Source organism: Sinocyclocheilus anshuiensis, unplaced genomic scaffold, assembly GCF_001515605.1.
Source record: "Sinocyclocheilus anshuiensis isolate Anshui unplaced genomic scaffold, SAMN03320099.WGS_v1.1 scaffold507, whole genome shotgun sequence".
In the NCBI taxonomy this organism is placed as follows: Eukaryota; Metazoa; Chordata; class Actinopteri; order Cypriniformes; family Cyprinidae; genus Sinocyclocheilus; species Sinocyclocheilus anshuiensis.
Window position 1 is genome coordinate 28,390 of NW_015551034.1, and position 13,135 is coordinate 41,524.

General features: G+C 38.2%; 2 protein-coding genes across 3 annotated transcripts in view; both read right to left on the minus strand.

Moving 5' to 3' along the window:
* The window catches only part of LOC107661289 (cystathionine beta-synthase-like), a 22,402-nt gene extending 15,415 nt beyond the window's left edge, over positions 1-6,987 (minus strand). The window contains exons 1-7 of one of the 2 annotated variants that reach the window (XM_016450786.1): positions 6,875-6,987; positions 5,538-5,703; positions 4,556-4,894; positions 3,867-3,973; positions 850-984; positions 466-545; positions 151-355 (exon numbers count right to left, since the gene is read on the minus strand). In XM_016450786.1, coding sequence (XP_016306272.1) covers positions 151-355; positions 466-545; positions 850-984; positions 3,867-3,973; positions 4,556-4,887 — 859 coding nt within the window. In that variant the 5' untranslated portion in view covers positions 4,888-4,894; positions 5,538-5,703; positions 6,875-6,987. The remainder of the gene's footprint in view (positions 1-150; positions 356-465; positions 546-849; positions 985-3,866; positions 3,974-4,555; positions 4,895-5,537; positions 5,704-6,874) is intronic. The other variant, XM_016450785.1, reaches the window with a different exon arrangement.
* A 1,230-nt stretch (positions 6,988-8,217) lies between these two features.
* Positions 8,218-12,918, minus strand: LOC107661318 (splicing factor U2AF 35 kDa subunit). Its single transcript, XM_016450837.1, has 8 exons — positions 12,808-12,918; positions 12,188-12,275; positions 12,041-12,104; positions 11,882-11,931; positions 10,530-10,628; positions 10,165-10,298; positions 9,278-9,370; positions 8,218-8,500 (listed from the first exon to the last, which is right to left on the minus strand). The coding sequence occupies exons 1-8, from the start codon at positions 12,849-12,851 to the stop codon at positions 8,380-8,382; spliced, it is 693 nt and encodes a 230-aa protein (XP_016306323.1). The 5' UTR covers positions 12,852-12,918; the 3' UTR covers positions 8,218-8,379.
* Between the last annotated feature and the right edge of the window lie 217 nt (positions 12,919-13,135).

Below are 13,135 nucleotides of genomic sequence, written 5' to 3' on the forward strand. Positions count from 1 at the left end.
ATATATACTGTATATATATAACCCCCCATGGTTGAGAACCATTGGTCAGCTGGAAGCAACTGATGAGCTTTTTCATAAAAAGCATCCAAGTAACTGAAAGGAGAGAGGTGAATGTTTAATTTTGACAAAACCACAAAGGTTTTAATTTACCGTCACACTGCTCCAGAATCTCCTCTGCAGTGGTGTCATAGTGGGCAAGGGGGTTGCTGGGATTGCGGTACTGGTCCAGAATATGAGCGTTAGGAATCTCGTTCTTCAAACGCCAAGCCACTCCCACGTGAGACTCAGGAGAGTCAAACCGGGCTGAGGTAGGGGTACGAACAATCTCGGCACCAAGAGCGCGGAGCACGTCCACCTGGGAGCATGTGAGGACACAAAACACATGACTATGAAAATGCACATTCATACGCACCACAAATATCAGGTGGATTTACTTCCACACCATATTTATCTTTATTATCTCACCTTTTCCATGCTCATCTTCTCAGGCATGACAATGATGCAGCGATAACCTTTGACTGCTGCTGCCAAAGCAAGACCGATCCCTGAAAACACACATGACAGTCACACAGTCTGTACCACATTCTAATATCAATAATCTACACTTCACTGATTAGTAAGGGTTAGATGTTGAATAACACTTAGCTGACTGTATTTACAGTCATTCTTTGATTTTGGTGCCAGACTAGTTGGCACATGAAACTGGTCCTCCAGCATTCCAGTGCCTGAATTAAACTAAATGGAGCAAAGGTTCTTCCTCAACACGGCACAGTTAAAAACATTCAGTGCTTGCTTTCAAAATAAATAAAATGAGAATAAACATTATAATGGCTAATGGTGCAGACACACCTGTGTTTCCTGACGTGGGCTCAATGATGGTGTCTCCAGGTTTCAGGATGCCGTCTCTCTCAGCATCCTCTACCATTCGCAGACTGATTCTGTCCTTCACGCTGCCACCGGCATTGAAGAACTCACATTTAGCCACTAGACAGATAGAAAGACAAAAAATACATAAAAGAAAAAAACCTTAAACCACCTTTTCCATTTGCGCATGTTGTCAATTACAAATCATCAACTTGCTTGTTTAGATTATAAATACACTGGTCAAGGAAGAGAAAAAAAAAAAGTTGAATAAAGTCATTATTTTTGTTTTCTTTTGTGCACAAAAAGTATTCTCATAGCTTAATAACATTACGGTTAAATCACTGATGTCCAGTGTTGGGAAGGTTACTTTGAAAATGTAATAGTTTACAGATTACAAGTTACCCTATTTAAAATGTAAAAAGTAGTGTAACTATTTCAATTAAAGTAATGTAACAGATTATATTTGATTACCTTTTGATTACTATTCTAAATTTCTAACAAAATGTTTTCAACTGTTAATTATTTTCAAACATTTAAACCAGGTACAGTTAAAGATTATAATAATGTAATTTTAAGCCATAGCCAGACAAAGGTTAAATACAGATTTAAAATCATAACAGGAAATGGCAAATTAATTAAAATTAATACATTTTCAGATGTAACCCCCTTTGTAATCGTTAACACTTTCATAAGTAACTAATTTATTTACACATTTTTTTTCTCAGTAACTGTAACAGCTTAGTTACATTTATTTTGGGTAACACTTTATTTTAAGGTGTCCATGTTACATGTACTTACTATTAAAATAACAATACATTATGCATAATTACATGCAAGTGACCCTAAGCCAAACCCTAATTCTAACCATATAGTAAGTACATTAGTTATAGTAAGTACAGTTAATTAATAGTACTCGGTATTTAAATGTATAATTACACCAACAAGGACACCTTAAAATAAAGAGTAACCTTATTTTGTAATCAAATTACATCAACACCTTTACAAGTAACTAGTTACTCCCCAACACTGCTGATGTCACATGGACTATTTTGTTGATGTCCTTACTACATTTCTTGGCCTTGAATGTGGTAGCTCCATTGCTGTCTATGCAGGGTCGGAAAGCTCTCGGATTTCATCAAAAAATAGCTTAATTTGTGTTCTAAAGATGAACGAAGGTCTTACGGGTTTGGAATGACATTAGGGTGAGTAATTAATGACATAATTTTCATTTTTGGGTGAACTATCCAGGGAAGCTATTTACTGTACAACTAAGACCACCCAACTTCATCATAATGGCACAGCCACACATGCAAATATGTGAAATGTACACCTAATCAGATGCAATTAGTCAGCTAATTCCACGTGTGTATGCCAAAGCTGATCGGCTGAACAGGTCGAAGGGTAATCTTGTTCACATGAAATCGCTAGACATATTGAACCACCATTATAAAGCTCATTAAAGCATTTTGACTCAAAAGGCTTTGACTTCCACACAATAACACTTTCAAACAACGCTTGTTAAAAGAAAGAGGGGCTTAACTACAGTCCTGCTACACTTTTGGCCCATGTGGCTAAACTCGTTCACCTTTGACAAAATGAAAGACTGCAGCCATTTTGTGAGCGTGGTTTTGTTGAAGTTTCAGTTTTGGTCTTTGAGTACACCCAGACACAATACAACCCCCACCCCCCCAACCCCAACCAAAGCTAAAACACACAATGCAACCATGTGAAGTACGCATCTACTGCAACACCCAATGCATTCCTCCCTACAGGGTTATTTTAATGGCCTCTGATTTTATCTGATATAATAAGGGAACTGTATTTTCCAGCAGATCTGTTTAATTTGAATAAGGTTAATAAGGATAATTAGGAGCTAATGGAATGCTGTTCTAAAGAGATCTGGGAGGTATTCCAGAAGTCAGGTTAAGCAAGTTCTCGGGTAAGTTTACCTCAGACTGCGCTTCCAAAAACATTCAGAGTATTTCAGTACAGTAGCCATATCAACTTGATCTGCTTTGGAGCAGGATATGATCATAGAATATTTTCGAGGGTTAGTTTGCTTTTGGTAAACATCGGGTATTTGCGCATACATTCCCTATTGATGAGACTCCAGTGGATGTGATAGCACAGATTATGCACAATATTATATTATAAAATTTATAATTCCAAAGAATGATAAAAACAAAGCTATTTTTTAAACCCAAATCTTTAAACCAACATTTTATCATCTCACACATTGTGGATCAGCATCCAATTTTTTTTTTTTTTGCAGTGGGACATTAAATAAATAAATCATGCCACATCTTGCCTTACGACAATTGTGGAAGCAAAATAGCCAAACAAAAAAATAAACTTAGTCATATCAGGTATCTTTGCAAAAACGTACCTTTTTTTTTTTTTTTACTTCTATCAGGCATTCTTTATCAATTTAGCATCAAACAAACAATATATTGTTCACTTAGAGAAAAATCAGATCAGATTAAAAAATAATAATACAGCCCAGTAGGCAGCGATATGCACTAAGATTGTAAATCACCAATAAAACAAAAGTAGCATGTCACGCTTCATACACAACATGACTTTTGCACAGATTTGCAGGATGAATCTATGAATCAAAATTCCTTAAAGTCAAAGCCAGTCTGCAGATTTTGAGCAGTCGGAGTTGACAAATTTTCCAGAAAATGGCATAGCGCATGAGCAAAGTGTAGCTTCAGATTTTGATTCCTTCCAGTCGGATATGAAACATGTTTGATATTTTGAGCTAATTTCAGTAAACATAGGAGGAAACCTAACACCTGCATTGCTCAATCCAGAACACAGCCCCTTACTTCCCAACACAGACACACGTGCCGACACATGCACTTCGCAGGCTACCCTTAAATGATCATGTGATTTTCATGTCCTCACAGGACACGACAGAAAAAGAAAAAAAAAAAACACAGTGCTGCATGAAACCAGGTGTGAAGACACATCCCCCACACCTATATGGTACAGATACTCACAAAGCTCACACTTGAGGCCAAAAGCTTTAGGAATCTTGTTCATGCGAACCAGTGGGGTCTCTCCAATCCTGCTTAAAATGTTGGGAATGATACTGGGTGTCTTTGTTCTGTGAGAAAAGGAAGCACATTAAGTGGTTACACACACACGCGCGCGCACACAACCACAAACACACATTAAAGTAACATCAACAAACCACAACGGAACTGAATGAACTGAATCACAGTGACTCTGCAGACTGTGGCATTGCTTTCCGAGTTAAGGTTAAGGGTGTGGTAATTCGCTGTTACATTTCTAGGCTTCTTTCTGAAAGGACACGGTTGTTGAACAGGAGTTACTTGCGAGGTCATGAAAGCTCCTTTCAAAATAAAAAATAAATAAATAAAAAAACATATGACATTATAATATCAGGAGCATAGATTTAAATAATACAGATGTAAGAAGTCTGTAACAGAGTTAGAGCTTGTTGAATAATATCTACCAATATTTCAAGCAAAAACTTGTGAAAGAAAGAAAAGCAGGAATGTAACTTATTGCATCGTTTCTGTCACGTCTTCCCTTTTGAATGAATCCATTGTATTTCCTTTTAATTAAAATCATGCTGTCAAGCATAATCAAAGATTTAGACTTTTCACTGACACCCTTTTCATTGACGAATATGAATTCGGAGGAAAGTGTGTCGATATCTTACCTTTGGAAGTGCTTGTGGGGCGACTCTGTATTTGGGTCACCAAGTTTCCAGGTGCATCTGCTGGGCAAATCTGGTCGAATCCATTTCCTCTCCATGCTGCCTTCTGATCCGTTCTCAATGTGCTCTACATTCACACTCTTCACATGGTGACCGTTTGTTTCATTCACATGGTCTGTGCCATTCACACTTAACTTGTGTGCAGCCTTTCCGTTCAAAACAGCATCTCCGTTGATGCCAGGTTCTCCATTTGCAGCATTTGTGAGGACTTTGGCAGCGTGTGGGCAGATGGGGCCAGTCCCAACTGACTCTGAACTAGATGGTACTGATGGCATGGTTTACCTGTGAGAGGAATCATTTTAAGTGTCATTCACCAGGTTTTTGTTTGTATAGTACTGCGATCACCCAGTAAACGATTATAAACATTGTTAGGAAGAATGATGCAACCCCTCCATCATAAATGCGGGCGTATCGCTCTAGAAGCTTATTCTGATTTTCACTCTATTATGTTTAAATACTGTTCTCATGTTCTTATGCAACACTGACGGATCACAACATGCCTTAGTCAGTGCTGAGGAAGCCAAACTCCCATTTAAAGTATCATAGAAGTCTCAAACACCACCTAAAAGATAATATTCCTAGTGCATTCCTTTTTTTTAAGGTAAACAAAGTTTTTGGCAAACATAGACATCAAAATACAATCTTAGTGTATGATAACACTGTTTTGTGTGCTTTGTCAAACATAGTGAGAGGAAGAAAACAAAACTGAATCATTCAGAATGTGTGCAAAGCCATTCACTTCTTAACAACATTAGATAAGAACTATTAGATTAGACCCATAAAGCTCTCCAATCTCAAACACGAAGATAAAACAAGCACTCTTGTCATGAACCCAACTTCATTCAGGTGAAAGCATGAATAAGCAAAAGTTGATCCCTAATAATAACAAAAAATAAATAACTAATTAAAAAACTACTATCGAAACCTGGGTGGAGGAGATCCATTGGGATCCAGGTGAACTGGAACAGATGACTTTTCTTTCGGTTCCAGCAGAAGATGTTTTAGGAGATGGTATGTCTTGCTCAGAACAGAACGGTTGTACTTGTTCATGTTCATACCTCATGCGCTTGTAAATTTGCCAGGAAGTGACTCTAATAATGCAATGAACAGTAAACTGAAACACAACACCAACAAAGCCTTTCAGCCAAAAGTAAACTTTAGGATGGAGCATTTTTCGAAGAGGAATAAAAAAAAAATCCAAGCATTTTGCTTCATTTCACTGACATCTGGGATGTTTTGATTGTAGCTTTTACCACTAACTACACGTTAAACATGAAGAAAAAAAAGTTCCTAGATTAGCAAAACATCCCTTCTGCTCTCAGCTGACGGCATCATTAGTAACATAATCACAGCAGAGTCATCCATACATCGAAAAAAAAAAACCTTTAGCAATACCAGACAAAGTGGAATAAGAAACTTCTGCTTTCCACTCACAACCTTCAGAGAAGAGGAGTGACTTTCCAGACAACTGAGATGATGCAAAGATTGTTAGTCTGTACAGAGGAATTCACTCTTTCAAACCCGGTTTATTCAGGACTCATGACACTGTACACAACAACACTGAAACGGTCTCAGAAGCGCAAAGCTTCACAAAATATTCTCAAACTGAGGGAAATGTATGACTAAAGATTGTAAATAAAAAACTGCGGGTTATAGGCTGCCTCGAGAAATCTCTGCGACTTAAGTCATACCGAGCATTCTAAACACTTTATTCTTCCTACATTTATATACTCTATATACTCGGCGACGTTTATAATGCCAGACATTTCAGAAAAAGCAAGGACAGTTTTTAAGGGCTTTAAAAGCCAGTCACCCGGCTTAAATAGAAGAGAAATGATAATGGTTAATAAATAAATAAATGACTCAAAATAATTCTCCACAGCAGGTGTATGTAGGTATGGACTGTGTAACATGTAAGAGCGTCATGTTAGCGAAAGCACACAAGTAACGGAAGATGACGCAATCGCGCGGCTATTGCCTTCATTGTGCTCGCGCTGATCGCGATGCTGTGGCGCAGGGGTCGATTTCATCATGCTCGCGCCGCAGTCCCATCACTTAGGAGGACAGACGTAAAACATATAATAACATGTATGTATAAAACTCACTGGCGAAATACAAGCGGTTAAGATGTGTTCCTCATCTACAAACATCAGGGTGTATTAGTGTGGCAGATTGATGCTCTTATCGTGTCTTTGTTGTTATTAATAAAAGGGTTTTCTTAAGGGTTTCGCGATTAAAACACGAAGGACAGTTTTTACTCACCTGACTATCAGATACAGAGGAACTAAGGAGCTGGTGAGATCCGATTACTCAGATGACCTATCCGTATGTGAAAAGAAGTCGGCTTTCCAGCTGCTCGCATGCGTTAAAGAGTCACGCTGGCGTCCAATCAGGTGTCAGCATACCTTGTTGGGCTCGAGGGCTGATTGGCTACGGCGGGGGCGTCTGTTCTGTTCTCTTAACCAATAGAATGTCGACTTTTAGTCGTGCCCTCGTCCACAGCAAACGCTGTTCTGCTATGCTAGGAGCGCTAGGGAGTGGATCACTCAGGGCCCGGGGCACTAGACCGCTTATGATTGTGATAAATATAGCTTCGGAACACAGTATTAATTTTATGGTGAGCATAAAACCTTTGATGATTTGCTAGAAGCTCAGGAGTCCTCTGTAAAATAAATCGGAAACAACGCTCGCAAGAACAAACTGGTCGGAGACGGAGTTGGATGAGAAACAAATTGTAGAAGGCGGCGTTAACTTGTGCATAAGACAGCAATTAAATTAGATTTACAGATAAGATCATTTCAACAATACCGGTAATATATAAATAGCAATAGTTTGTCGTTATTATAAGGCAATGAATAAAAGATACGCGTATTTCAGATACATTTTAATGCACATCTTGGATTACTTTTTAGTTGTACTTATTTCTATCAGTTAAATTTTACATAATATGCTAATGTTCGTTGACCAAGTTAGAAATAATCGTTTCGAGTCGTGAGATTGTTTAAATAAGTTATGAAAACGGGTGGAACTGATGCGTTGAATGGAAACCATCAAATATAGTTTAGTGTCATGATTCAAAGATGTTTACTGCTCGATTTCGTGACTGGCTAATCGGAATCAAGTATTCCGCAGTGCTTTGTAATAAAATAGGTGTTTTATTACACCTGAGAAAGATAACATTTAAAAAGCCTAGTACTTAACAAATAGTCCTTAAATGAGCTTAAAACATTTCTCTTTGTAGGACTAAGTTACCAAATCAGACATGTTAGTTATTGGGTATAACCAACAAAACACAGTTCTGTTACAAACGGTCCTTAATTAACCAGGCCATTTGTTGTGTGACCTGATATGTTAGGTGGATATTGCCCTTCCCTGCCATTAAAATAGCTTTAGCAAAATGTTTAGTCACCTATAGGGATTACATCGAATTTGAGAACAGTATGATCCTTTCTGCAAAATGAAAAACATTAAATCGCTAGGTCAGAAAATCCAGAAACTTGATTACTAAACACTGCTTTCATTGTTAGAAGATACATGTGGAAACCATGTAAAAGAACAGCATATAATAGAATATGAGAATAATGTAACTACTGAAAGGCAGTAAATGGATTAAGGTATCTTTATTGAAAAGCAAACAAATCTCGCATAAAAAGGTCAGAGGACAAAGAAGTCAGGGAGAAAATAAATTGAACATTTATCACATTTCATCAGGAGAGACTAGGGCAGGACTTGGGGTTTGAATGTTGGTTTCAAGAAAGAAGGACAATTTAAAAGCGTCCAGAGCGTTCTCTATCTCTTGACCTCCGTCTCTCTCGGTCTCTTCCACCTCCTCTATTGCGGTCTCTAGAGCGAGAGCGGCGTTCACGGGAACGTGAACGGGAGCGATGCCTGCGTAGGAGAGAGAATCAATTTACTAACGAGTCCAAAACCAGTCCATTATACAGTACCTTTGAAAAGTTTGGAGTGAGTAAGCTTAGTTTTTTTTTAAGGAAAAAAAATATCCATCATGTAAATTGATCAAAAGCGACAACAAGGACATTTATGTTTCAAATAAATTCAGTTCATCTGCACTTTCTATTCATCAAAGAATCTTGAACAAACAAGTGTCACAGTTTCCACAAAATATTAAGAGATAATAAGAAGAAATGTTTGCTGAGCAGTAAATCAGCATATTAGAATGACTTCTGAAGGATCATGTGGCACTGAAGACCAGAGTAATGATGCTGAAAATTTAGCTTTGCATCACAGGAATAAACTACATTTTAAAATATAGTCAAATAGAAAATAGATTATAATATTTCACATTCACTTATTTAATTTAATTGTACTTTTTATTTTATTTTTAAATGCAGGCTTGGTGAGCATAAGATATTTTAGCATAAAACATTTACAATAAATCTTACCAACCCCAAACCTTTGATGGGTAGTGTATATAAATGATGCTGTCACTTGTTTCACAAAAGAAACTGCAAAAATGTGTGTAAGGTTAACCATTTGCACAAATTTAGTATGCTGTTATAATAAGGATCTCTTATCTTTATAACAGATAATAATAATAATCAAGATCTTATAGAGGCCTAGTGACAGCGATGTGAGAATTGCAAGATCTGCTCAAGTGTTCTGTAACAATCTTTATTCTTTTGAGGAGTTTTAAATCAGACAGACCTCTTCCTCCTGCGGCCATACAGTTCTCTTCGGAGTTCCCTTGAGATTGGCTTCAGGTGCATGAAGTTGCAGAAGCCTCCTCGAGTGCACTCTCTGCAGGAACACACAAGTACTGCAATCAGTCACAGTGAAGCCAGTGGAAGCAGTTTAAGAAAACACCTTCACCTGAATCAACAAATCCTGTGCAATGGGACAGTTGAACAGTTGACTCAGGTTTAGGCACCAGGTATCAGTAAACAACAATTTGAAGAGGGGAGGGAAGGAAACATTTATCTGTGGGAATGCAGCATTAGAGTGCACGGCGTTGTTGTGCGTTCCTGTAGAAGGGAAGATGAGCAGCACTCTCTTGGCGCTTTTCCACTGCGTGGCACGGCTAGGTTTGCGTTTCCACTGCAGTTTAATATCGCTTTAGAGTGGGCAGGATTATTCACATGTCGTTAGTTGTGCCGCCTATACTGCCACGACTCCTGAAAAACTTTTTCTTTCAGCGTTGCCCCATCAAGCTCTCGCTGGATCCGTTCCTCTGCTATCAACGAGAGAAACGTTTGTACTTCCTCAACAGACAACGAAACAGCCACTTTTTGGTTTTTAAAAAAAAGGTGCGCTCGTTCAAAACGGTTGCGTTCGATCCTTCGCTGGCTGTGCTGATTTAAATCTAGCGGTTCTGTTGTGTTTGTGTCGCAAGTTCATTGACGCAGGAGTGACGATTCTCTCCAGCCAATCCGTGATCAGCAGAGTTTACACGTCATGTTTTGGTAACGGTACGGTTCACTTGGAACCTCAACCGAGGTAGTACTAAAAAAAGTACCAGGTACTGTACCCAGTGGAAAACCCCCCAAAAGTGAACCGTACCGAGCCGTACCATGGATGATTATTCAGTCCCTTACCCCATTTCATACTGTCGACAACAGGCCTCTCTGAAATCAGTGACAGGCGAGAGCTCAGCATGGATGGGCTGGCCATTAAACCAGCGGTTATTCAAATTAATCACCGCTTTCTCTGCATCTTCCTCACGGCGGAACTACACACACAAAAGCAAAAATACAAATTCATTTTCATAATAATGAAAATATCATCTGGGTATCATCTTGGTAACGCTAGCAATAAGACAGTAAAAATTTAGAGATACGCTGAACTGTTAAATTCCGAGTTTGAAATTCTAACTTTATTACAAGTTCAACAATGACAATCAGTTTTAAGCAGTAAATTTAAATAAATTACTACCATGTAAACGCACTGCAAATTCTCTCACCTTCACATAGACATTTCCCACCAAGTGATCTCCTAAATTATCACACACATTCATCTCCTCAACCTCTCCATATTTCTCTTCCATTTCAGTGAAGACCTCCTGTAAACAAAGAATTTAAAGTGATATTGGAGCATAAAATCTGCAATTTGTTTTTTTTTTCTTTTTAGCATAAACACAACTGATGTAACAAACAGGGCCAAACTGTATCATATGCATCTGTCCCATTATTCTGAAATCAATTGTGTCATAAGGTATACACCTCCATTCAAAAGTGTGGAGTTAGTAAGATATTTCAATGTTTTTGAAGGAAGGCTCACTAAGGCTGCATTTCACTTGTTAAAACATACAGTAAATATTGTGAAGTGTTACAATTTAAAACAACACTTCTATGTGAATATATTTTCAAATGCAATTGAATTTTGAAGCTGAATTTTCAGCATCATTACTCCAGTCTTCAGTGTCACATGACCCTTCAGAAATCATTCGAATATGATGATTTGCTGCTCAGGAAACATTTCTTATCGTTATTATCATTGTTGAAAACAGTGCTGCTTCATATTTTTGTGGAAACCATGATACATTTTTTCAGGCTAATTTTTTATTTTTTTTCCCCCCAGAGCAATCATTTTTGAGGCCTTCACCAGATTTAAAAAATCCAGCACTGAGAAAAATGGTTTGCTTACAAATCAGACATTACAATTGTAAGAAAAAATATATATTTTATACAACAGCAATATCTAGCCTATGAAATAATGTAGAACAGAGCACTAGAGTGAATATTCATAATAGAAATGTCCTTGACTTTGGTTTGAACTTTGAACTCAAGCTTGGAAAAGACTATTTTGAAAATCCTTATTCGTGCCATTAGGGCCTTTCGCACCGCTTTAGTTCCAGAACTAAATGTACTGTACTAAAGTACTGGGACGATTTTGCCCGACTATTTCCCAGTACCATTTAAAGGGTTGCATTCGCACCGACAGTGTGTACTAGGAACCGGTCGACAGCAATGTCATTTGTGCGCGGCGTTCAACAACATTGTCTACTTGCGTCACGATTAGTTCCAGTTGTGCTGGTTAGCCCCTGCTCCGGAGTAGGAGCTAATTTGGTTCTCGAAAAAGGCAGTCCGGTACTAAAATCGCACCCAGTTCCGGCGGTGCGAAAACGCCAAAAAGTGGGTAGTTCCACAATTAGTTCTGGTACTATGAAAAGGTTCCCGCGGTGCGAAAGGCCCTATTGTTTCTCTGATTGTGGGAGCTCTGTAATGGCTGGAATCATAATTAAACTGAGGTTGTTTAAGGCATGACCTGTCATCCTCACCATCTCCCCATAACTTTCGAAAATAGTCCACCTACCTCAAAGAACTCATCATAGTGTTCCTGCATCTCCACATCACTGACAGCATCTGATAAAAGAAAGCAGACACATACAGTCAGTCACAATAACGACTGCAGTAACTCCTGGATGCTCTTTGTTTCTGTGAATGTTAGGCTGTGCATACAAGCAAGACTTACTTATGCCATCCGCAGACTGGGCTGTGTTTTGTGGGTTCCGGTAAATGTTCAACAGAGCAATGGTCTGAAACACAAATCCAATGCGAATTACAATTCAAATCTAACAGAAAGATAACGCATTAGTTCACTAGAGGATCACTGGTGTACCTGACTGAACGTGGGCTTGTTATGGAGTCTCGAGCATCGGTCTCCATGGCGACACGCTCCAATTTTAAAGTAGAAAGAGCAGTTAACCCTGTTGAAAACAAGAGAGGTTCAAAATACAAACACTTGTTCTGACTGTTCACACACACTTGCTAGTTTGTTTGGATTTCAGTTCACACGACCTTTTCTTTCCACGATATTAAAATGCAAAATAACGGGAAATCAAACGTAGATTAATTACAAAAAAAATTAATAAATATAAAAACGAAGAGCTTTTGTAGTGAACCTTATAAATGCGATCGATCAACAAGCAACACAATGAATGAAACCCAATGGAGCCACGGCGAAGCTGAGGCTAACGATACAAAATAAAAATATGCATATAATATAATAGCTATTCAGTATATGATAGCTCTGCGGTGGCATGCAAATATTTAGCAGCATTATTGTTGTTTTACTAGACGCGAGCTTGGCAAACAGGTCAGTGATGACCACGCGAGGCGTGAGATTGAAAATACTAATAATCTTAAATTCTACCCATTATCACCGCTTTGTAAAAATCCATACGATTGCTGAGAATAATCGAATGCACACAATATTTCGAGAAAATTTAAATTACTTACTTGTCTTTTTCTGTACCGAAAATAGACGCCAAGTATTCGGCCATTTTGAAAAAATAAAGACGGTAGGACGCTTTCTTCTTCTTCTTCTAATAACGTTTTATGGCGGATGGCAAACCAACTTCTGGTGCATTTACCGCCACCCACTGGACGCTTTCTTCTTCTTCTTCTAATAACGTTTTATGGCGGATGGCAAACCAACTTCTGGTGCATTTACCGCCACCAACTGGACTGGAGTGTGAAGCACTAATAAGCAACTTATATATATATATATATATATACACATATATAACAACAAAAACAACATAACAACATATAATAACAAAAAAAA